Source organism: Salvelinus fontinalis, chromosome 2, assembly GCF_029448725.1.
Source record: "Salvelinus fontinalis isolate EN_2023a chromosome 2, ASM2944872v1, whole genome shotgun sequence".
Taxonomy (NCBI): Eukaryota; Metazoa; Chordata; class Actinopteri; order Salmoniformes; family Salmonidae; genus Salvelinus; species Salvelinus fontinalis.
In genome coordinates, this window is record NC_074666.1 from 14,903,323 (window position 1) to 14,929,724 (window position 26,402).

Here is a 26,402-nt window from a genome sequence, read left to right on the forward strand (position 1 = left end):
GGTAATACTATGAAAGTTTAGATGCCAATCACCATATAAGTTCAAAGATGAAAAAGCCTGGGAGGAGGAGAGATGACTAGAAACGATTCGGTTGACCGTTTTATGTGTGGAATAATTGTTGGAGTAGGGGACCTTGTGCATTTCAGGTAAAATAACTCAATGTTTATATCCCAGGACAAATTAGCTAGCGACAGCAAGCTATCTAAATAAGACAAATTAGCTAGCAAGGTCAAGCTAACTAGCTAAATTGCCATACATGTTTAATGGTTTTCAACCTGTCCCCAAATTAATGTCATTGGTTCAGAGTTTGTTTTGATATTTTAACCTGTGTGTCGTGATCGCATTTGGTGTAGGGGGACATAATGCATTTATGCACGATAGCGCACGCACGCAGCCGGTTTGGGGTCCATGTAAAGTATGTCTCATAGTGTACTACATTTTGACCAGAGACCTATGGGCCCTAGTCAAAAGTAGTGCACTATGTAGGGAATAGTGTGCCATTTTGGACGCAGACTAAGTAAACCCAACCACAGGAGGTCCATGTCCCCATCTATCCAGTGTTTGATGACATTGGTAATGACTCCTCCAAGACAGCGGTGATGATTATAGCCACCGCCTGTACAGAGAAGCCCAGAACCAGCAGGTAGGCCGTGAGGGGGCATGAAGCCAAACTGGTACAGCAGCCCTACCAGGATAGCCCATGGCCTCGACAGTGCAGCCCAGAGGCAAGACTACCTGGGTCAGCAAGACCCATCTGTCCATAGAACATTCTTCAAAGAGCCTTGATCTTCCAGGTGCTTTTTGGCAAACTTGAGCCAACTTTTTGGACAAGATGGATCCAATTATGTCTGTTGAAAACCAAACACTGCATTCCACAGTAAAATCTTCATACCAACGGTCAAGCATGGTGGTGGTGGTAGTGTGATGGTTTGGGGATGCTTTGCTGCCTCAGGACCTGTGCGACTAGCCTTAATAGAAGGAACCATGAATTCTGCTCTGTATCAGAGAGTTCTACAGGAGAATGTCAGGCCATCTGTCTGTGAGCTGAAGCGCAGCTGGGTCACGCAGCAAGACAATGATCCAAAACACAAATCCATCTCCTGGGATATTGCTGTAATATTGATCTGTCCTGAAGTTGGCAAGAAACTCATCTGCCCAACTGGGTGACATCTACGAGTCTAAAAGAAAAGTGCATCATAATAGACGAACAGGAATGTTTGATTGATTTCTAAATACCAGTTAAGTGTGAATGAATTCCAGCTGAGAGAAGCATTACAACAACTCAAAACTGTCTTTACTTGTAGGGGTTGAAGGTGGCATCGTAATGAAGTGGACTGATCTGTCCCTATATTATATATGTGTGTTTGTCCTGGAAATCTTGACATTTAAATCCTGTCTGCATTTATTTATTGTCTATCTAGAGGAATTACATTTCATTTGTTGGCAGGAACATAATCTTCACATCAAAAGGTGTATGGAAATGCAAAATAGGAAAATGCAAATAGGAGAAGGAGTAAACGATTGACGGTAAATCTTTTAATAGAAGGCAGTGTGATTACAGCCTACTACCGTAGAAAAAAAAAAAAAAACACAGCGATTTAACAGACCACGTTAAAATGAACCATTCCCCATCTTCATTTAACAGCCCAAGTTCACGGAAGCCATAATTTCCTTAGGAACCAGAGTCCACGGCATACAGTGACATTGCTATTTGTATTGCTTCTTTCTCTTAATGAGTGCATCTCTTAGAGCAATCTGTATGGAGAAAGAGAGAAATAAATGCAACATCGAGATAAATAATACCGACAAAAATACACATTTTCCAATTATTAAAGAAATTTAATGTACCTGTTTATCTCTGAAGGATCTCTTGTTCTTGGTCCGTACGTTTCGACTGTGTCTCATCATCCTGAAGTCTTTGTTCCTCTTCTTGTCCTTGTTGCTGGTGGAAGCGAACGGGTTTAGCTTCTCCTTCCTCTTCTTCACAAACTCCTTCCTGTCTGAGCGGCCAGCCTACCGTCAAAACAAAACCACATGATCTCCTGAAATCCTAAGAATACGATCATTAGAATTCAGCACATGTTCTTGATTGAGATTGTCACCTGTGCAGTGGCAAGTCTTGATTCCTTGTCTTCCTTGGGTTTCTTGTGCAGCTTTTCAATGTCTCTCAAGGTAAGGATTTCCCCTCTGAAAACAGTTTGACATGTTATTAGTTAAGATGCACACACACACACACACACACACATAAAATGTCAGTTAAACTATTTCCAACAGTTTGCATGAGTGTTTATCACACTTATGCTGCGCTTAGATGGTACGAGGTAGACAGCGAACCGGATGTCATTGTTTTCAATGAGAGCACAACGGTAAATGCCATTGCGGCTGGCAGTGAATGCCGTCTGCCTCCACTAGGGCTGTCCTCGACTAAATTTAAAAAATCTTGGTCGACCGAGAATCGTCTGTTCTCGTCTTTCGACGAAATTCTAAAACGTGTATTTTTCCATATAATTGACACATCCTGTGTTTTAATCAAATCAACTATATGCACTGAGCTTGTCTGATGCTTTAAGCACACTGTTTGATGAAATAATTAAGACACACAGAAGACTAAAGGGAGTCCGACCTTAATTGATTTGTGCCAGGCTGGGCTCAGACTTGCTGTGTAAGAAAAAAAGAACTAAAAAAAAAGACAGCGAGTGACTGTGTAACTAGCACCCGTTGTCCGTCTCTCCTCCCTGCTGCAACGACCACCACAGAACATCAACAGTGTTTATCGTGCTGTCCGTGTTGCTGAAGCTGACTGAAAAGTTGTTAGCGAAATCCCTCATTTGTTTAGGGAAAAAAACACTCCCTAAAACCTTGCTCTCTTTACCTCTACTAGTGCCCCAGCTAATCCAATTGCGTGACTATATGCAAATACAAGAGGCTGCGTTTTACCCAATCACATTGATCCAAATATCCTTTGTGGAAACTTGGTACAAGCAGGCAGAAAGAATCAAAGATTTGACCACGGTTCAACTGTAAATATCACAGATAGGAGCTTCGTTACCAGTATCTTTGTTAACATAGCTTGTTCAACAAAAAACAAAAAAGTTGACTCTGAAAACCGTATATTCAAAGACGAGTGGGCCGAACAGTATTTCTTCAACTAGCACAAAACTAATGTGCCTGATATGCAGTGAGTCAGTAGCTCTGGTGAAAGTGCCAAATGTTAAGCGCCATTAAGACACCAGGCATAGTAAATTGCAGTGAGTCTGTAGCTCTGGTGAAAGTGCCAAATGTTAAGCGCCATTAAGACACCAGGCAGAGTAAATTGCAGTGAGTCTGTAGCTCTGGTGAAAGTGCCAAATGTTAAGCGCCATTAAGACACCAGGCAGAGTAAATTGCAGTGAGTCTGTAGCTCTGGTGAAAGTGCCAAATGTTAAGCGCCATTAAGACACCAGGCAGAGTAAATTGGATCAGATGTATCCCCTGAACATGGAGGTCAGAACAAACAAGTTTAACCAACTCAAATCCCAACACGAGAGATGCACCAAAGTCCTTGTCAATCCCCCCCGACAGACCAACAACGTGCGATGGAGTGTTCTCACTGAGGATACCTTGGGTTTTGGGAAAACACAACATTTTTTCAGACGCTGAGATGGTACAAGAATGCGTGTGTGAAGTTGCTTGACACCACTGCTTGAAGGTAAACAAAAATATCAAACAGATCCCACTGTCAGACTCCACAGCATTGAGGAGAACTGAAATATTAGCCAAAGATTTAACTTCACAACTTAAAGAGGCCATTCAGAATGCATTTCATTAGCTGTGGATGAATCGTACAGATCACACTGATAATGCCCAGCTTCTGATGTTTGCCAGATTTTTATAACGAAACAAAGAAGGAATTCTGTGAGGAGCTGTTGGGCTTAAAACATCTAGAAGCACACAAACAGGGAGAGGAAATCCATGATGCCATCAAAGAGATGCTGACAAAAAGGGGGAGAGATCTGAAGTCAGTGGTCTCCATCACCACCGATGGAGCTCCAGCCATGACAGGAAGGAGGGGACTGGTTGCACATTTGAAAGAGGACCACCCTAACCCGACATCCATCAATCTGTCCTGTGTGCCAGTCTGGGAAAAGACTATTCTGAGGTCACCGATGATGAAACGGATAGACTTTTTGAGAGGCCAATGCCAGTTGATGACCTACTACTGCACAACAATGTCAGATGACTCAGCAAAGGCTGAGTTTGGGAATGCTTTTAGGCCATTCAGTAGGAAATCAAAACTTCCTTATCAGAGCAAAAAAAGAGTGACAAGGCAACTCAGTTTAAGTTTCAGAAGATGAAGATGCAAATAGTTGCATTTTTTGACCGACATTACATCACACCGTAATCAACTGAATGTTAAGCTACAGGTAAGGGACAACCGTGTGTCATATGATAACAGCAGTCCGGGCTTTCCAGAAGAAATCTGGCCTTTTCAAGAATGATCTACAGGGAGAACTTGTCCTCTTCCCCAATATTTTGGGGACAAACTCAGAGGCACGCATGTTCCCAACCATATTGATTTCATCCAGAATCTGATAGATCAACTTCAAGGCTCACTTTGATGACTTCACTGTTGGTAGAGAACTGCTGGTGCTCATCCAGAACCCCTTCATGGTCACAAATGTGGCAAAGTTGTCAGAAGAGCCAAAACAGATCTTCAGATGGGGTAGATTTACATTTACATTTAAGTCATTTAGAAGACGCTCTTATCCAGAGCGACTTACAAATTGGAAATTTCATACATATTCACCCTGGTCCCCCAGTGGGAATTGAACCCACAACCCTGGCGTTGCAAGTGCCATGCTCTACCAACTGAGCCACACGGTGATGTTCCATCACTGCAAATGGAGTTGATTCAAATGTGTGTGAAGGAGCAGGCTGGTGATTGTGACCTGGTCACTTTCTGGGGAAAAGATGCTGCCTGTAGCTGATGTCTCTGTTCTCAAGAGACCGTTTACTAGACATCCTGACCCTGTTTCGCTCCACATACAGCTGTGAAGCCGCCTTCTCCACAATTAACTTTATTAACCGTTTCACACGTGAGTTCCAAATATCTCTAACGGTCTCCCCAGCGTGAGTTCCAAATATCTAAAACGGTCTCCCCAGCGTGAGTTCCAAATATCTCTAACGGTCTCCCCAGCGTGAGTTCCAAATATCTAAAACGGTCTCCCCAGCGTGAGTTCCAAATATCTCTAACGGTCTCCCCAGCGTGAGTTCCAAATATCTAAAACGGTCTCCCCAGCGTGAGTTCCAAATATCTCTAACGGTCTCCCCAGCGTGAGTTCCAAATATCTCTAACGGTCTCCCCAGCGTGAGTTCCAAATATCTCTAACGGTCTCCCCAGCGTGAGTTCCAAATATCTCTAACGGTCTCCCCAGCGTGAGTTCCAAATATCTCTAACGGTCTCCCCAGCGTGAGTTCCAAATATCTCTAACGGTCTCCCCAGCGTGAGTTCCAAATATCTCTAACAGTCTCCCCAGCGTGAGTTCCAAATATCTAAAACGGTCTCCCCAGCGTGAGTTCCAAATATCTCTAACGGTCTCCCCAGCGTGAGTTCCAAATATCTCTAACGGTCTCCCCAGCGTGAGTTCCAAATATCTCTAACGGTCTCCCCAGCGTGAGTTCCAAATATCTAAAACGGTCTCCCCAGCGTGAGTTCCAAATATCTAAAACGGTCTCCCCAGCGTGAGTTCCAAATATCTAAAACGTTGTTCTCACACCATTTGTGCCAAAGTTCAAAGACTTGGCAGGAGACAGAAAGTGTAATTTCTCTCATTAATGCAGGGCCCAGAATGACTTACACATGATTATACTCTGAGTGGTTCGAGCCCTGAATTCTGATTGGCTGACAGCTGTGGTATATCAGACCGTATACCACGGGTATGACAAAACATTTATTTCCCCTGCTCTAATTACGTTGGTAACCAGTTTATAATAGCAATAAGACACCTCAGGGGTTTTTGGTATATTGCCAATATACCACGGCTAAGGACTGTATCCAGGCACTCTGCATTGCGTCGTGGCTAAGAACAGCCCTTAGCTGTGTTATATTGGCCATATATTGGTCAAATATTGCATGACCCAAAGTGACGTTCTTTGACCCTTCTTTTCGTTCTCCAGAAAACATGCACTTTATTTTATTTAAATATATATTTTTTGTATTCCTTGGGTCCGTGTACAAATGATTCACAGTGTACTTTTTGCACAGACAATTATGCAACCAGTTTTTGTTCTTCAGCAAATGTTGATGCAATGTTGATGCAATGTTGCACATGTTCACATTCAAAATAAGTTGTAATTAATAAAAAAAGAAGGTAGTTTCATTTAATGTACATTTTCTATAACCACATGTTTCCTAAGTCGTAGACGACTGTGTTTGTTACTACGCTGTACCACAGCGCCGATAAAGGACGATAACCATCCGGACCTTTGTCACCTGGGAAATTTGTGTCACTGGACCTTCTCAAAATAGTAGTGGCGTACCCCTGCAATAGGTCCTGACCCTTACCAGAAATGTATTCATGTGGTTATGATATGCGAACAAACTCTGAACACAGAAAAAGGTGACAGCAAAATAGATGCAGATGACGTGCCAAACTCAGAACGGGGGAATGTTTACTGGTTGCCCAGGAGATAAAGGGTAATGTTTACTGGTTGCTCAGGAGATAAAGGGTAATGTTTACTGGTTGCTCAGGAGATAAAGGGTAATGTTTACTGGTTGCTCAGGAGATAAAGGGGAAGTCAAATGTGTGGAATAAATGTAACAGGTCCTGTTCGATTACAATATTACTTTTCTGAACGTTTGGAATAATGTAAACACTAAATAAATGAAGCGTACCAGAGACTGTCGTAAGTAAAACAGTTTGGAAAGCACGCATTTGTGAATGCTATTGTTTACGCTAATTATTTGAAGGTCACTTATTTTATTTTAAGACTAAAACGCTTGATTGCATTTCAACTCATTAATGACTTCTATGCTGTGTAACGACATGAACGAATGAATGATTGATTCACAAGCCTTGAAATTTAGGCCTCAGTAAGTTACGGTATTAAGACTAAACAGGATGTGCTCTAAGGCCTACACCTCGATAGTGGTTATAACAAGACTGCTCTACTAAGCCTACTAACGATAATGACTTTACTTATTATAATAATAATAATAACAAGGAGATCAAGAAGGTTATTATTATAAATATCATTTCTGACAATTTGAACAGTGTAAACAACACTAAATAAATAAGTCATTCCAGAGAGGCTGTTCCAACAAAAACAAAAAAAAGTTAAAACATTTTTTTTTACAGCATAGCAAAGACTACAGACAGACAAATTTGTGGAATTGTTTATCTGACATGTTGTGTGAGGCTTGGTGCTCACAGAATCAGTAGGCTATTAAACAAACACTCACCGGCAACACAAGCAGGATCAGTCTTATTTCTGTAGATACAGTGCATTGGGAAAGTATTCAGACCCCTTCACTTTTAACACATTTTGTTACGTTACAACGTTGTTCTAAAAATGGATAAAATAAATGTCTCAATCTACACACAATACCCCATAATAACAAAGCAAAAACTGGGTTTTTAGAAATGGTTGTAAATGTTATGTAAACAAATACCTTATTTACATAACTATTCAGACCTTTTGCTATGAGACTCAAAATTGAGCTCAGGTGCATCTTGTTTCCATGTATCATCCTTAAGATGTTTCTACAACTTGGGAGTCCCCCTGTGGTAAATTCAATTGATTGGACATGATTTGGAAAGACACACACCATAAGGTCTCACAGATTACAGTGCATGTCAGAGCAAAAACCAAACCATGAGGTCAAAGGAATTGTCCATAGAGCTCTGAGACATGACTGTGCGTCAAGGTGCAGATCCGGGGAAAGGTACCAAGAAATGTTTGCAGTATTCAAGAACACAGTGGCCTCCATCATTCTTAAATGGAAGAAGTTTGGAACAACCAAGACTCTTCCTGGAGCTGGCTGCCCGGTCAAACTGAGCAATCGGGGGAGAAGGGCCTTGGTCAGGGAGGTGACCAAGAACCCGATGGTCACTCCGTCAGAGCTCCAGAGTTCCTCTGTGGAGATGGGAGAACCTTACAGAAGGACAACCATCTCTGCAGCACTCCACCAATCAGGCATTTATGGTAGAAGCCACTCCTCAGTAAAAGGCACATGACAGCCCGCTTAGAGTTTGGCAAAACCCAGCTAAAGGACTCTGACCATGAGAAACAAGATTCTCTGGTCTGATAAAACCAAGATTTAACTCGTTACGTCTGGAGGAAACCAGGCACCGCTCATCACCTGACCACCATCCATACAGTGAAGCATAGTGGTGGCAGCATCCTGCTGTGGGGATGTTTTTCATCGGCAGGGAGAGTAGTCAGGATTGACGGAAAGATGAACAGAGCAGCGATCCTTGATGAAAAACGGCTCCAGAGTGCTCAGGACCTCAGGAGCTTTACCTTCCAACAGGACAACAACCCTAAGCACACAGCCAAGACAACGCAGGAGTGGCTTCGGGACAAGTTTCTGAACGTCCTCAAGTTGCCCAGCCAGAGCCCGGACTTGAACCTGATCGGACATGTCTGGAGAGACCTGAAAATAGCTGTGCAGCGACGCTCCCCATCCAACCTGACAGAGCTTGAGAGGATCTGCAGAGAAGAATGGTAGAAACTCGCCAAATACAGGTGTGCCAAGCTTGTAGCATCATACCCAAGGCTGTAATCGCTGCCAAAAGGGACTAAATACTTATGTAAATATGATATGTAATTTATTTTTAATACATTTGCAAACATTTCTAAAAACCTGTTTTTGCTTTGTTATTATGGGGTATTGTGTGTAGACTGATAAGACATTTATTTGATCAATGTTAGAATAAGGTTGTTTACGTAACAAAATGTGGAAAAAGTGAAGTGGTCTGAATACTTCCAGAATACGCTGTATATGTGGATGATTTATAAAGCCAGGCACACCTAACAGTTCAGCTATTGATTATAGACCTAATTACGTTGGGGTTTCCCCTCTCCTCTCTTTTCTTAGACCAGGGGTGTCAAACTCATTCCACGGAGGGCCTAGTGTCTGCAGGTTTTTGGTTTTTCCTTTCAATAAAGCCCTAGACAACCAGGTGTGGGGAGTTCCTAACTAATTAGTGATGTTAATTCATCAATCAAGTACAAGGGAGGAGCGAAAACCCGCAGACACTCGGCCCTCCGTGGAATGAGTTTGACACCTGTGTCTTAGACAATTAAGGCAAAGGCTGTTTTCTCGTCTCCTATCTCCGCTGCTGCCTCCGCCACATTGTTCTCAACACCAATATGCTGGGTAACTTTGCTATCATGCACATAGCAACATGGGTCTAAGAAAAAGGCTCCAAATCCACAGCCTACTGATGTCTCAGAACCGCGGACAGCAACCGCTATCCAACGCGAGAGAAAGCTCATTTGCTATAAAATAATATTATTTTTTATTACTGTTGCACCCCATTGATCTTATGTAATATAACCATGTACAATTTCAGTAGCAAATGTCTTAGAGTGATGGACAGTGCCATCCCCACGGCCTGGATCAGTCCACTCAGACAGGAGCCGATCAGACAGGTGTCTTGAACACCGCGTTTTTGCTACTGCTCGACTCAAGAAATCTTGGGTCGACCAACTATCGACCAAACAAATCGCCCCGGTCGACTAAATGGGGTTAGCCCTAGCCCCCACGGTATACGGGACTTGCCGCCAGAGTTACAATATTACAACTTTCGCCGTAGCGTTGTTTTCTACCCGGATGTTCATTTGCACTGTTTGTTTACGGATATCACCGTAGCAACGCACACCGTCGCGCTGCTGTGCTTTTGTCGTCACCCTCTTCCTTGCTTTCTTGTCCCGTTATGCCAACTGGTGTGACGGTTTTTGCGTCCTTGGTCTAAACGCAGCATCAAAGCATTTTAAATAAGATATTCCCATCAGGTAAAATATGGATCCACAATCATCATTGTAACAAAAAGTCGGCCCTGTTTTGAATTATATTAATCATAGGAGCGGTGGTAAAATAACAAGAAAACAAGACTGACCTTTCACCATCTTCATCTTCCACCATCTTCCTCTTCTGTCCCTTGCCCGGGGCAGCGTTGACCTCTTTAGCCAGCTGAGCCAGACGGATCTTCTTGAAGTCGTCCTGAGTGAGGAGTCGACTGGAGCTGACCGCTGCTGCCTTGGCCTTCCTCTCCTCTGGATCCATAATCTTCAGCTTCTCAGCCTGGGCGAGACACATACAATGGCCAATGAGAAGACATTATTCACCAATAAGAACATGTTTTTTACCAATAAAAACACGTTATTCACCAATCAGAACACTAATCACCAGGGTAGTGTTCATTCCGCACCAAATGGCAGAAAACGGACAGAAACAGGGAGGGACAACCTTAACCTGTCCAATAAGAAGTGCTCATTTTAGTTTTCTGATACAAATTGTTTTGCTACGGTGTGCTCAATTGAACGCGAGCCAGCCCAGCTTTTCAAAATCAGGTCACCAACCCAGAACACCTAACGGACAATGGGGTTGATGAAGAACCATACCATTTCTGCGGTGTCTTCATCAGAGGAGTGGTGAACATTGATCCATTCTCCGTCCTCATCATCATCACCACCGCTGATACTGCTGGCACTCTCCCAGCCATCTAGATGAAGAGGAAACGCAGAGGAAGAAATGATCAAATAATCTATTTTTCAACCTATTTTTTCCACACAGAACATCATCTATTCCATCTTGGATATACAGTCCTTGCAAAGAAAAAAATGAGTCCTTGCAGCAAAAACCGGTAGAAGGTAGAAGTTTCCAGTTGTATAATACACAATCCAATCCTTACCACCGTCCCCCTCTTCTCCCTCCTCTTTCTCCTCCACCTCCAGAACCTCTGCTCCAGGGATGTAGGTCTTGGCCCCCATCTCGCCATAGTCCTGGATCTTAGCGTCGGTAGACAACTCTGTGGGTCGACCCTAGTAAACAACGCAATGGTTAAGTTATCAGTTAGCACAGCCTCCATGACATTTCACAGCACATCAGCCCTGAGAGGACTTCCACACAGAGGAGGAGCCTAGCATACCTCAGCCCTGAGAGGACTTCCAAACAGAGGAGGAGCCTAGCATACCTCAGCCCTGAGGGGACTTTCACATAGAGGAGGAGCCTAGCATACCTCAGCCCTGAGGGGACTTCCACATAGAGGAGGAGGAGCCTAGCATACCTCAGCCCTGAGGGGACTTCCACATAGAGGAGGAGGAGCCTAGCATACCTCAGCCCTGAGGGGACTTCCACATAGAGGAGGAGGAGCCTAGCATACCGCAGCCCTGAGGGGACTTCCACATAGAGGAGGAGGAGCCTAGCATACCTCAGCCCTGAGGGGACTTCCACATAGAGGAGGAGGAGCCTAGCATACCTCAGCCCTGAGGGGACTTCCACATAGAGGAGGAGGAGGAGCCTAGCATACCTCAGCCCTGAGGGGACTTCCACATAGAGGAGGAGGAGCCTAGCATACCTCAGCCCTGAGGGGACTTCCACATAGAGGAGGAGGAGCCTAGCATACCTCAGCCCTGAGGGGACTTCCACATAGAGGAGGAGGAGCCTAGCATACCTCAGCCCTGAGGGGACTTCCACATAGAGGAGGAGGAGCCTAGCATACCTCAGCCCTGAGTGGACTTCCACATAGAGGAGGAGGAGCCTAGCATACCTCAGCCCTGAGGGGACTTCCACATAGAGGAGGAGGAGCCTAGCATACCTCAGCCCTGAGGGGACTTCCACAGAGAAACCACCTAGTATACGGGCCTTAGAACGAGGGAGGGAAAAACATGACATTGGTCTCAGCAACATACCCTGTCTCTCTTATGCAGCATCTTTGGATCCAGGCTTCTGAAGAGCTGAATGAGTCCTCTGGCAGACATCATCACATCTAAAAATGACATTGAAATAACCCTCATTGAAACCCTTTGAATTGTTTTAATTGTGACACGTGATGAATAATCTCTTGTAGCCACATGGTTAAAGAGAAAAAGATTCAAAACAGACATGTTAGCCTACAACTGTAAGGACAGACTACTTCCTGTAAGGACAGACTACTTCCTGTAAGGACAGACTACTTCCTGTAAGGACAGACTACTTCCTGTAAGGACAGACTACTTCCTGTAAGGACAGACTACTTACTCTTGTCTTTGTGCATCTTGTACTGAGCCAGGTCCTGGAGCAGCTCTTCTGTGATGGCCAGGGGACAACGCGCTGCCACCTCCTTGATGGCATTGATGCTGTACAAAGCAAGTCCCACACTCTGTTACTCTATATATCCATGTTATTAACCAATAACTGATGCTGTACAAATCTCAACTGTATATAACAGTGTTATATACAGTATCCATGGTAACAATCACATGCAGAAGGTGAATGACTTTACAATGGCCATCCAACCAGGTTACAGAGGAATCATAGGTGTGAGTGACTTTACAATGGCCACCCAACCAGGTTACAGAGGAATCATAGGTGTGAGTGACTTTACAATGGCCACCCAACCAGGTTACAGAGGAATCATAGGTGTGAGTGACTTTACAATGGCCATCCAACCAGGTTACAGGGGAATCATAGGTGTGAGTGACTCCCTTACCCAACACACATCACCTCTCCCGAGTTTCTGTCTGTCACAAAGTTATTGGCTATGGTCATGATGACAGGCTGGATGATCTCAGGTGGAACTAGTTGATGGGAGGACTGGGCAGCACACAGGAGTATCTTGGTGACCTCTGGAGAAGAAAGAAGTATTACATAAATATTATTTTCAACTCAAGTTCTATTAAAAACGCAACATGACTAGTTGCACGCTTGTTTTGAATGACAAGCTGAGCCCTTTCTTAGAACATACCTCTTTGATGGGGCTGGGGGAAAAACGCTGTACAGTCTTCACTGACATTTTCAACCTCTCCCTGACCGAGTCTGTATGAGCTACATGTTTCAAGCAGACCACCATAGTCCTTGTGCCCAAGAAAACGAAGGTAACCTGCCTAAATGACTACTGCCCAGTAGCACTCACATCGGTAGCCATGAAGTGTTTTGATAGGCTGGTCATGGCTCACAACACCATCATCCCGGAAACACTAGGCCCACTCCAATTCGCATACCGCCGCAACAGATCCAAGGATGAATCGCACTCAATCTCACTCCACACTGCCATTTCCCACCTGGACAAAAGGAACACCTACGTGAGAATGCTGTTCATTGACTACAGCTCAGCGTTCAACACCATAGTGACCTCAAAGCTCATCACTAAGTTAAGGATCCTGGGACTAAACACCTCCCTCTACAACTGGATTCTGGACTTCCTGAAGGGCCGCCCCCAGGTGGTGAAGGTAGGTAACAACACAGTCGCCATGCTGATCATCAACACAGGGGCCCCTCAGGGGTGTGTGCGTAGTCCCCTCCTGTACTCCCTGTTCACCTACAACTGCGTGGCCAAGCACGACTCCAACACCACCATTAAGTTTGCCGACGACCCAACGGTGGTAGGCCTGATCACCAAGAGCAATGAGACAGCCTATAGGGAGGAGGTCAGAGACCTGGCAGTGTGTTGCCAGGACAACAACCTCCCCCTCAACATAAACAAAGAAGATGATCGTGGACTACTGGGAAAGGAGGGCTGAACAGTTACAAGTTCCTTGGTGGCCACCCAAACTATTTGCATTTCCCCCCCCCATTGTTTTACACTGCTGCTATTCGCTGTTTATTATCCATGCAGTCACTTTACAAATTGCCTCGACTAACCTGTACCCCCCCACATTGACTCAGCACCAGTACCTCTTGTATATAGCCTCATTATTGTTATTTTATTGTGTTAAAAAATATATATATAAAGTATTTTATTTTCTAAACTCTGTTTTCTTAACTGCATTGTTGGTTAAGGGCTTGTAAGTAAGCATTTCACTGTATGGCCTACAGCGGTTGTATTCGGCGCATGTGACATCATTTGATTTGTAGGTTTTAATTACAAGAGGAGCCCTCGCTTAGAGCTTACCTCTTTGATGGGGCTGAATGAACCGCTGTACGAACGGATAGTAGTTGAAGAGAAAGAGCTGTGGGAAGAATAGAAATAACAACGTGAATGTCTATTTTTTTTTACATTGTAGAATAATTGCACTGTTCATATCATTTTCTTACCTCATGAATCCCAACCAGTCGGGATATTAGTTCCATCATCATGATCTTCACCTCAAAACGCTCATTGGAGTCTTCCAACTTTTTTAGTAGCTTCTCTGAAAATTCTGTGCAAAAAAATGTAATATTTCTTAGGAAAACCAGAATAGGGCGACATAAAATAAGTTCCAGATGTAGTTTAGTTTAAAGGCGTGTGCTTTTGAGGGTAACCATACATACCTTGAGGATCATGAATCAAGTGGATGGCAGAGAAATTGAAAACCTCTACCTTCTTCTTCTTCTTATGTTTCTGTGAATCATCAAGTTAAAGATTCATTAACTAACAACCAACCAGCTAAAGTGCATCTTCAGTAAAATAAAAAAAACACAGGACTCTCAGCGTACCTTAAGGACCTTCATGGCCTTCTCCATCTTCTTCTTGTTCTTGGATGACTTCTTCCCTGTAGAGTACCTCACCATCAGGTCTCTAGCCGACGGACCCTCCTCCTGGAGATAAGAGATTGGCTTAGACCTAACGGAGCAAGGAAGTCTCTCCTCCAATCAAATCAAAATGTTCACCCCCCCTCCTCCCCTATGTGGTGTGGTGTACACATGCCTCAGATTCTGAATCACTCTCCCTCTTCTCATCTTCATCTTTGCCCAGGAAGAACTTCATGCCTGCCACGAGGATCTTTGTGACTTTGGAGAAACATGCTGTCGTGATCACGTTAACAGTTTTGGCGTCATTCCTGTAAACGGAAAACAAGGAAATAAAAAAAAGATGTATGACGTGACGTGTTTTTGAAGATACTTAGCACAGAGCCAAGGCATGTTACTTACCAGATGTTCCTCTTGTACAACTCAATCATGACATCTAGCGAGATCTTGGCTGCTAGAGGATTGCTGTCTCTCAGCATGGTGTACATGAAGTTCTGTAATGTTGTGTTGACTTTGTTGTTCTTGTGTTTGGAGTTGATGTTTTTTATGTCATGCACAATGTGCGAGTACAGCGTCTGGGAAGAGACGAACAGGAGACTAAGCGAGAGGCAGACCGTGACTGACACTGGAGACAGACCATACAAATGGAATAACAATACCGGTGTGCAGAGAGACACTGCCGGCTCACCTTCCTGAGGAGCTTGTCGTGACAGCGCAGCAACTCAAAGAACAGCTCCAGAAGACCGGTGGGGTTAATCAGATCTTTGTTCCTCAGCAGAATCAGGGCTTTGCAGAATGTCTAAGCGATTGAGAAACACGCAACAACAACAACAAAAAACATTAAATCCACCTATTTTTAACAGCTGACACGGGTGAGAAAATATCTGCTGCTGATTTATTCTCTTACCATCCGTAGATCAGGCTCGAGGACTGTATGATGATTCATAAGAAGATCAGTCAACTCCTGAGGGAAAGAGGCAAGTTGCTGCAGATAGCAGTGTCCAACCTGGAACAGGACAATAGTGGATTTAGCTCGATAGCTTCCCATCAGGATTAACATCAGCAGTGTACTTGTGTCTACAGTTGGCGATCTATAAATAATGGACAGTTTATGGTTTCCAATAAGATCCACAAATACAGCAGGCCTACAGACATTTCCTGATTTGAGATAGCTTCGACCCCCCAACTAGGGTACTCACGTGACATTTATATTCACGTTTGTTTTATTTATTATTTATTTATATCCCAAATATTAGTAATATAATTAATTTGGCATACTATTTATAAGACTAGATTTGTGAGTGATGATCGTACCTGAGCAAGGAACATGACCAGATCTGCCAGCTCCTTGTTGGGTTTGTCAGGCTGGAGTTTGAAGATCTGGACATTGGACTGGTAGTGTCGATATTGTTGCAGGAACTGTAGATTAGAAAATTAAGACGATCTTCGTGAAAAAATACGTAATCAAGTCAGCAGGAATTTATATAGCTAGCCTCTCCCGATTCAGAGTTTGGACTGGATAAGCGTCCACTCTCGTCTCTAATTTATAGGGTCCAAAATTCTGAACAGTCCATTTATAAATCAGAAGAACGTTGAATAAACTTAATCTGAATTTACTCCACCTGTTGTTCGCTGATTTTGTCCTTATAACCAGCGAGATATTACAGTCTGATGTATTACTACTAAGCAATGACATAGTTAAATAGTCACTGACTGTATAAAATATGTAGCCAGGCCTACAAAGCTCTTCGTCACATATACAGTTAAATAGTAAATTCAGGTATTTTAACAGTAATTTTCAGTCTTCGCTCATTCCATAGCGATAGCTTGTGAGATATTGCCCGACTCGTTGCTGTACCTGTTTTGTCAGCACGTGTCCCACGTTGGATGGTAACCCTAATTGGTAGATAGTTCTGATGGAAACATTGTCGTTTGCGTCGCCGACCAGTTCCCAAGACCGTATTAAATCCAATTGTTTGATGCCACCACCACCCCTCCAAATCAAAACCAAACATGGATGTCACTGTTTGCGCTCACACGCTCCATTCTACTTCCTGTCTGCAGCAGCATGCTTGCTGAATGTATTGTGAGGCTAATTAGCTAGACATACAGGTGTGAAACACAGACAGGTGTGTGATTAGAATCTATGTTTGTTTTGATTTGGAGGGGGTGGTAGCATTAAATAATTGGATTTAATACTGTCTTGGGCACTGCTTGGTGATGCAAATGACAACAACAAAAATCAGCAGAGGGATGTTCGGGGAGCCTACATGAGCCTACATGTTACAACCACCACAGAAGGAGGGGCAGGGGCGACAACAGTAGCCTTACACCAGTAGACAGTGTCCTTCGCCCCCGCCTGTCGGGCACTGTGCGTGTTCGGCAGGCGGCAGCGAGGGACTGAGAACTAGCTGGCTAAGCTAGCACAAAGGACTCTGGTACGGGAGAGACACAGTGTGCTAGCTAACTATTTAATTAATTACATTTTAATTGAATTAACCTTTATTTAACTAGGCAAGTCAGTTAAGAACAAATTCTTATTTGTAACCCGGACGACGCTGGGCCAATTGTGCGCCGCCTTATGGGACTTCTATTCACGGCTGGATGTGATGTAGCCTGGATTCGAACCTGGTACTGCAGGGACATGCATTGTCTTAGACCACTGCGCCACTTGGGAGCCCAAGTGGAGCCCAACTATCAACCTAGCTAGTACACGGTGTTGCCCTGGCCTGGTGTGCTAGCGGGGGCGACCGGTAGACAGTGTCCTCTGCCCGCCTGTAGGGAACTGTTCGGTTAAAAACGGAGGGCATGTTACAGTGTCTTTTGAGGAGGCGTTCCTGGAATGTCCATATGTAGGAACACCCCGAATTGCGGACTGCAATTGCACACTATTGCCGCATTCAGCCACGGGTGTGCAACTTAAGTTTTCCGAAAATGTGATGGAAAATTGTGTTTTATTATGATAGTACACATTTCCCTGCCCCCCGCCCCCCGCCGGCTCGCCATTACAGCCTGAATGGAGGATGCGTTATGTACGAGCCGGTCCATGGGGGACACGAGTGTATTATCCGGAATGCACATCAATCAAAGACATGCAGATCTAGAGGCCACATCAAAACCGTCTACGGAAAACATACGGTCCAACGCGGGACACGTGCTGCTAAAAGATGTACAACAACGGGTCGGGCGATATCCCACAAGCTGTGTCGCTATTGACTGCCATTAGACACAGTTTATTAATACATTAGATAATGAATAAATGGTGTCTAAAATTGACCTAAGATATAACTAGTTAGCTAGTTTAGATAGCTGGCTAGCTAGCGTTAGCTATCTAGTAATGCACTCAAATATAGTAATCTAGCTAATTAACGTGAACAATATAGTTATATGATTCATGACATCATTAATTGATCCCACAACATAGCTTGCTTTCTAATGTTTGTTAAATGTAAAGCTGATAACTAGCAAGTTAGCCAACTAGTTTGTTTACTAGTCAAACTAACGTTAGCTAGTCGGCATGCGTTACCTAGCTACGTTTTATATACTCACTTCTTCCGTGTACGACTGTGGATCTCTCTTGATCAGGTTCTGCAATTGCGGCAGATTGTTTGGCAATTTGTTGTTGTGTCGACCCGACATTATTTTATTCATTTTCGGTGTTAAAAGGAATATCTTTATTGTACATATGTTATCAAAATACCAACGTGGCTCACTGCTGGATCGCCATTTAATCCAGACTCACGACGGAAAGTACCGAGGAACAAACGAGATGGCAGTGAAACGCGTTGCCAAACCCCAGTGAATTCGGAGGAAATCAAATATTCCCTACACTAGACACTAGTGTTGCGCAAAGAATAATATTGAAATCAAGGTCCTTACATAACCCACTTAAAAAATGTTACATTATGATATAGAACCATATGCAATACAGTACTGTTTTGAACATCTAGATAGGAAATCATCATAAGCCACGGCCAAATCAAATTGACAACCGATTGCAGATGGCATACATCACATTCTAGCCTATTGAAACAGACAGAGCAGACCCCCCCCCCTCCCCAAACCCCCCTGCTGCACACCTGAACCTTATTTAGATTTGGATTGTGGTCAGTGGTGTACACGTGAGGTCATATGAATAGGTTGATCTAATCTAATTTTATTTGTCATATGCGCCGAATACAACCGTGAAATGCTTACTATAAGAATATTTAGACGATGAATACACAACTGAGAGGATGAGAGGACTGAAAACTAGAGTCTTAATGGTCAATAGGGAATTGTAAATAGGTGTTAGGTTTTAGTTCAACATCTGTTTAGAGTCTGTGGAATGTCACTCCTGAACTCAGAGCGATGTGTGCTATGCTCTGTACATTGAGTCGGGAGCAGGATACTTGTTATTTGGCCATTGGCCAGTTGTACTGCAAGGACTTGTGATTGGTCAACCCCAGGCTAGGGTGGGGGGTTAAATGGAATCCTGTTCCTTTGTTCGGTGGAGAAAAGCTGAGGACAGGGGTGACTGAACATCTACCTGCCAGCATAACATCTTGATTTGTCCATCTCAGATAAACCTATTTTTCTCCCCCTGATTTGCTTTGGATTTTGTTTTATTGAATAATAACATAAATTGCTAACATTACTTACAAGCCCTTAACCAACCAGTTCAAGAAATAGTTAAGAAAATCTTTACTAAATAAACTAAAGTAGAAAATAACAATAACGAGGCTATATACTGGGGGTACCGGTACAGAGTCAATGTGCAGGGTTACAGGTTAGTTGTGGTAATTTGTACATGTAGGTAAGGGAATCAATTCTCAATTGCAATATGGTCCTAGAAACATACAGCCCTCTACTCTCATATCACATCAAAATACACACTTAAGTGTTGCTTTTGTCCAGCTCCTTGCGCGAGCCAGACGTGTATAGACATCATGGAAAATTTTGTAACCCTATTTGACCTTTTCTGCTGCTTTTGAGACATGGTTCAATCGCAACCTCGGGGCACTACTTCTTGACTGATTAAAACTCTAAACAATCACAATACAATAACTATTGGTCACTATTATGGATTATTATTCTAATATGTATTCATTATTGAATTGTCCGTTTATTCATGTTTATTTTCACTCTAGCGTTGTAGGCCTAGATATCTACAATCCTAAAAGCATACATAAAATAAACAATTACAATTTAGTTACATATTGTGTGTGTGCGTGTTGTTTTATTTTTCCTCGTCGGACACCCATCTCTGCTTTTCTGCTTCACAAAAAGCTGAGGCCTGGAATTCCCTCCAGGTCATCCCTCTCTCCATTCATTGGCCTTGGTTGCCTGAAAACTCACCCTGAATTGAATACCTCTGCTCTATCAATCGCTACATAAATTAATTGTGGGGAAGAAACGTCCCCGTTTGGCTGGAGCAATGTGGATGGGTAGCCAGGGAAAGGCCTTGGTACATAAAAAATATTTTTGCAGGACAATAAACATATTTGCCTGCCACTCCTGGGAACCCTGTAAATATGTGAAGGCTGTTGGGGCCTTGTTTCAGCTCTAGATGACCAAACCTGCACACACGCCCAGAGGGTTGCAGGTCTGCCGACTTCCTTTTGGTCACTAATTTTAATCAGAGAAATATCCAATAAACCAAAGACGTTGCTTTATCTGTGAATGTACTGTATTTCACACAATCCTCAAAGAAAATGGAGCATACATAAAATAAACTAGTTATTAACATTTATTTACATTGAGTCTAGTGTGTGTGCAGTGGTGTAAAGTACTTAAGTAAAAATACTTTAAAGTACTACTTAAGTAGTACTTTATTTGGGTATCTTTACTTTACTATTTATATTTTTAACAACTGTTACTTCACTACATTCCCAAAGAAAATGATGTACTTTTTTACTCCATACATTTTCCCTGACACCCAAAAGTACTCATTACATTTTGAATGCTTAGAATTACATGATCCTTTCTGCATAACGGAGAATAAATACACAACATTAAACATATTTAAGAAAAGCAATCGCATTCTGTATTATAAAAGTCTCCAATCAATAATGTTAAATGCCTGAAAGGCACCAGAATATCGAACTGCAAGTAATACTGTTTATTGTTCCACACATAAGGGGCAAAGAAAACTAGCCAGATTTCCCCAATTCTGTGGAGACCAAAGGGATCTCCAGAGTTAAATTAAGATATTAAGATTTTTGTCCCGTAACATGAACAATTCTCAGGTCAATAAACTGCTACAATATGTACAGAGGATACATTCATTAGTTGGCAATAAAATTCAAAATTCAAAATTAAATTGGTATGTTTCTGGTTAATTATGAAGTGTTATAGTTTGATTGTACCGCTGACACCATTGCCTCTACACAAAGCATTTCTACGTGACCGTTCTGTAACGTTGAGCCCTGCTGAACATGTACCGTATTTTTGGCAACAGGGACGTTTGCTAGTAAAGCTCGCAATTGCTTGTCTTATTATTAAAATTAGAGGAAATAAATTGTACGTTTTACAGGTTATGATCAATAGAGCCTACATTACGCTGTGCTGCATCAGCACATGCCAACTCAATCAATCAAATCAAATGTATTTATATAGCCCTTCTTACATCAGCTGATGTCACAAAGTGCTGTACAGAAACCCAGCCTAAAACCCCAGACAGCAAGCAATGCAGGTGTAGAAGCACTGCTTAAAGTGTTGCACTTTTAAAATTTGTTTTTTAGTCCGTAATATTGAAGCTTGAAATGTGGGAGCCTCATGGTTTAATTAGGGTCCCTTGTCAAATAATGTTCGAATATGTTCATCTGTTCTTGACTTACAAATCATTAAAGTTTGGAAAAATTGTACCTTTGGAGGGCGCTACTGACCACCCAATGGCCACAAGGGGTATGGGATCGTAAAACGTCTGATTCATCCCAAGTATATTTTGTGCCAAGCCAGAAGTTCAGCTATAAAAAAAAATATATATATATATATATTATTTTGGATTCCATGAAGAGACATGGCTTGTCAAAATAGAAGGTTTTCTAAGGGTGTATAGAGCTTCAAGGCAGAAACAAGTGTATGTATATAAATGTTTATAAAAACTGTTTTATATTGATATTGGAGCATTGGGAACCTCGTAAATATACTATTTAAACATTCTAAACGCGTTATATGGCCACGTAACCCCTATACCCATTATTCGCATAATGGACATAACCGCACCTCTTTTACATTTGCATATTTCTGATAAGATAATTATGTACTGAATTCTCTCTGCCGATCCAAACAGAGTAGCTTCCACCTTCAGACAATACATCCCTCTTTTAAGTAGCCCGCAGAACCCAGGGCAGATAAACACACCTGTCTCAAAACAATGATACATGATACAGTAGTAGTCTACAGGACCCAAGCAGCATGTCAATATGATACAGTAGTAGCCTACAGAACCCAAGCAGCATGTCAATATGATACAGTAGTAGCCTACAGAACCCAAGCAGCATGTCAATATGATACATTAGTAGCCTACAGAACCCAAGCAGCATGTCAATATGATACAGTAGTAGCCAGCATGTCAATATGATACAGTAGTAGTCTACAGAACCCAAGCAGCATGTCAATATGATACAGTAGTAGCCTACAGAACCCAAGCAGCATGTCAATATGATACATTAGTAGTCTACAGAACCCAAGCAGCATGTCAATATGATACAGTAGTAGCCTACAGAACCCAAGCAGCATGTCAATATGATACAGTAGTAGCCTACAGAACCCAAGCAGCATGTCAATATGATACAGTAGTAGTCTACAGAACCCAAGCAGCATGTCAATATGATACATTAGTAGTCTACAGAACCCAAGCAGAATGTCAATATGATACAGTAGTAGCCTACAGAACCCAAGCAGCATGTCAATATGATACAGTAGTAGCCTACAGAACCCAAGCAGCATGTCAATATGATACAGTAGTAGTCTACAGAACCCAAGCAGCATGTCAATATGATACAGTAGTAGTCTACAGAACCCAAGCAGCATGTCAATATGATACAGTAGTAGCCTACAGAACCCAAGCAGCATGTCAATATGATACAGTAGTAGCCTACAGAACCCAAGCAGCATGTCAATATGATACAGTAGTAGCCTACAGAACCCAAGCAGCATGTCAATATGATACAGTAGTAGCCTACAGAACCCAAGCAGCATGTCAATATGATACAGTAGTAGTCTACAGGACCCAAGCAGCATGTCAATATGATACAGTAGTAGTCTACAGAACCCAAGCAGCATGTCAATATGATACAGTAGTATTATAGCGTGCACGCTTATAGCGTGCTGCACCAACGCTATTACATATACAAACAATTCATTCATACTATGTAATCGATTGAAACACACACAGAGCTGTTAGTGCTTAACGCATTTATTTAATAAGAACTTTGTTTACATTAGCAGTCCCATTGAGGCCAAGGACTCTGTTGCAAATCACAATAACCACAAACGCGGCAGCATAGAAAAATACTCCATGAAAATACAAAAAACCTATAACTGCAACAACCACATTCCTCAGTAAAGAGGTCCTCAACCAACATTCTGAGTTGATAATGATGTCGCCATAGTCTAGGACCAGAAGAAACGGAGGAGAGTGGCGGTGAGGAGTGGAAATATGGCAACAAATGCGCTGAAATGAGACCTTCCTTTTCCACTAGCATGTCATCAGGCAAATTACCATTCCCTGGATGTGTTCAGAAGGTGAGGGGTCAGGGGTCAACGTCGGGAGACCAGGCTGTTCCTGAGGGAGGTGGTGGCGGCCTTTTCCCTCTCCTGCTGGAGAGAGCGAGAGAAAGAGGCAGGGGTGTTGTATGATTTCATAAAGTAATAGCAGTCGTCATCTGAGCTCTCAGCAATAGGACTTCTATCTTCATCTGAGTTCTCATCTTCATCAGAGTCATCAAAAATAACCCCTCCTCCCAGAATCAGCTTGTTGACTTGGTCTTGTGTCAGTTCACTCAATCTTCTCTTCAGGTGGCAGAAAAGGCCATTCCTCCCTCCCTCCCTCTGACAACTCCACTGCAATGCCTAAAAGTCATATGTAAAGCAGTCTATTATTTACAATTCCACTACACAAAATAGTGTAGAGGGTATTTGTAAAGCAAGACAAAATGTTCAGTCCAAAAATAGAATAAACCTCAACTTACTCTGATGTTGCAGCTGTAGGGACAGTGACTCCAGAGTTCACATTGCTCTTTGTAGACTCCCCCCAGTGCCTCTTCACCTCCTGCACCAGGATCCTCTCTTCCTCCTGCAATCTGTTCGCCAACGTCAGGCTGTTTAAGATCACCTTTTTTGATGGTAAGCTGGCTGGCTTTTTTGATGGTAAGCTGGCTGTTATATACCTCTGATGTAAACTCAGAGGTATATAACAGAACAGCAATGATTGCAGCCTACACTGAAGGTAGAAAAATTCACAATAGACACCTTCTGCAATCATTTACTTACTTACTTATGTCATTAAATCATGTCAAAACAATGATTACCATAATACTGTCATCTATTTATTCATACCTGCGTGAGCTTAACACAGTAAACCAAACCTTAACTTTCCTTTAAACAGTCAAAACAGAAAATGTGTGTCAGTTTGTTTCTTGTGAAACCAGTGAAGAACTTGTGAACATTTCTGAATTATAATATATGGTGTGGAGCCAGTTTCCCCACCACAGATTAACCCAAGTCTCTCCTATGGACACACAAAGTTGTCAGTATTGATCAGCTCATCCACAGTGGGGGGAGCCTGAACTCTGCCTGCTGCTCGTGAAATTGAACAACGGCAGCTGTCAAGGCTTCCTCGTCCTCAACAATTTTTCTAAATCTGATGCCTCTTCTCGTTGCTCTGAATAAAAATGGGCGAATAGACGGACTGTAGATTCAGATATATTACATGACTATAAGTTAGAGCTACTATAGAGGCACAAACAAAGAGAGTACAAATCTTGAAAAAGTACAAAAAAAAGTATGAATGTATGTACTTGTAAGTCGCTCTGGATAAGAGCGTCTGCTAAATGACTTAAATGTAATGTAAATTACTTTGTTGTCATGCGGTTATAACATTATACAAGGTATGCAGAGTTGTGGCTCACAGATACTCTGCTGTTTAAAGTCAAGTCATTTCTCAGTTTAATCTAATGTATTTGTCACGCCCTGGCCTTAGTTATCTTTGTTTTCTTCATTATTTTAGTTAGGTCAGGGTGTGACATGGGGGATGTTGGTGTGTTTTTCTCTAGTCGAGGGTGTTTGTATTGTCTAGGGGGTTTTGGTAGAGTTTATGGGGTTGTGTTCAGTGTAGGTGTTTAGGTATGTCTATGGTTGCCTGAGTGGTTCTCAATCAGAGACAGCTGTCTATCGTTGTCTCTGATTGGGAGCCATATTTAAGCCAGCCATAGGCATTAGGCAGGTTGTGGGTAATTGTCTATGTCTATGTTGCATGTTAGCACTTAGTCTGTATAGCTTCACGTTTGTTGTTTTGTTAGTTTGTATAAGTATTTGTTTCGTCTTCATTTTATTAAAGAAGATGTATCATTATCACGCTGCGCGTTGGTCCACTCTTTCACCTCAAGACGATCGTGACAGTATTACATTAGGTCAATTAATAACATAGGTCATGCCTACATTTGATCATAAACATGATCTGGTGTGTTTGACTCGTGCATTTTCCTTTCACAAATCAGTTTTACTGCTTGATTAATAAGGTGTTTGAGATTGTTGTTGGGGCCTTACCTGTCAAACGATAGAGGTAGTGTTTCCTCCTACACTGAGGCAAAGACCCTCAGTCTTCTTCTGGAGATGCCCACGTCTACTCTGTCTGACTAGCCTGAAATGTGGCTGTCAAACATAGGGCAAGTTATAAACATGACTCCGCTGACATCAATGCAATTATGAAGTTGAGAGACAGAGAAACATTTACTTTCCTACCTGTTGGATTCTGGCTTGAAATATACTTATTCCTGTCATCCTATTGGAACCTATTGATTAATTGACACGTATAAGAAATATATATGTTAGGGGTCAGTAAAGGGTGTGTAGGAACTTTGTGCGTGGAATGTTACTGAGTGAGACAAGGGGAAGTGAAGAAAGTTAACACTGTTGGAACATGTTATTGCTTAATATTCATATGTCTTATTAAGGAAGGAAAAATGTAGCAGTTTGGTTTCAGTTCCTGATAAGGCAGGTCAGTTGCTGTGGAACTAAGACAATGAGGGATGTGGAAATCAACTCAGGATTAGTCAATGAGGAGAGAAGACACTGCTGGGAGGGGGGGGGGGGTCATAGGGGCCCACCCCGAAAACCATCTGACTACAGACCTATCCCATACACACACGTCCAGGCCCATGAAGTTCCTAGACTTAGGCAGGCCATGACAATACCAGTGAGAGGAACATACTGTGTTTCTGCCTAACAACAGAGGAGGATTGTTTATCTTAGACATACAAGGCGGTGACTCTGCCTAGTCGGAATACATAAATATATGCTTGTGGGTTGAAAACTTATTTTTAGCTTTTTCTGATTGTCCGTTTGGAGTTTTTGCTCTATTTGTTCAGAACCTAACATACCTTGAGGCCACTGCTGAACCTAACATACCTTCAGGCCACTGCTGGACCTCAGCAACCCACTGCTGAACCTAACATACCTTCAGGCCACTCCTGGACCTCAGCAACCCACTCCTGAACCTAACATACCTTCAGGGCACTCCTGGACCTCAGCAACTCACTGCTGAAGCACAGCGTCGTTGATG

General features: G+C 42.7%; 1 protein-coding gene across 1 annotated transcript; it reads right to left on the bottom strand.

Moving 5' to 3' along the window:
- Window positions 1-1,514: 1,514 nt before the first annotated feature.
- sdad1 (SDA1 domain containing 1) lies at window positions 1,515-18,389 on the bottom strand. The gene is made up of 19 exons (XM_055864695.1): window positions 18,185-18,389; window positions 15,950-16,054; window positions 15,543-15,641; window positions 15,324-15,434; window positions 15,038-15,210; window positions 14,814-14,946; window positions 14,603-14,704; window positions 14,438-14,507; window positions 14,222-14,325; window positions 14,079-14,136; window positions 12,678-12,813; window positions 12,227-12,324; window positions 11,899-11,975; window positions 10,899-11,028; window positions 10,609-10,709; window positions 10,104-10,288; window positions 2,103-2,187; window positions 1,849-2,013; window positions 1,515-1,755 (listed from the first exon to the last, which is right to left on the bottom strand). The coding sequence occupies exons 1-19, from the start codon at window positions 18,284-18,286 to the stop codon at window positions 1,708-1,710; spliced, it is 2,082 nt and encodes a 693-aa protein (XP_055720670.1). The 5' UTR covers window positions 18,287-18,389; the 3' UTR covers window positions 1,515-1,707.
- Window positions 18,390-26,402: the final 8,013 nt, after the last annotated feature.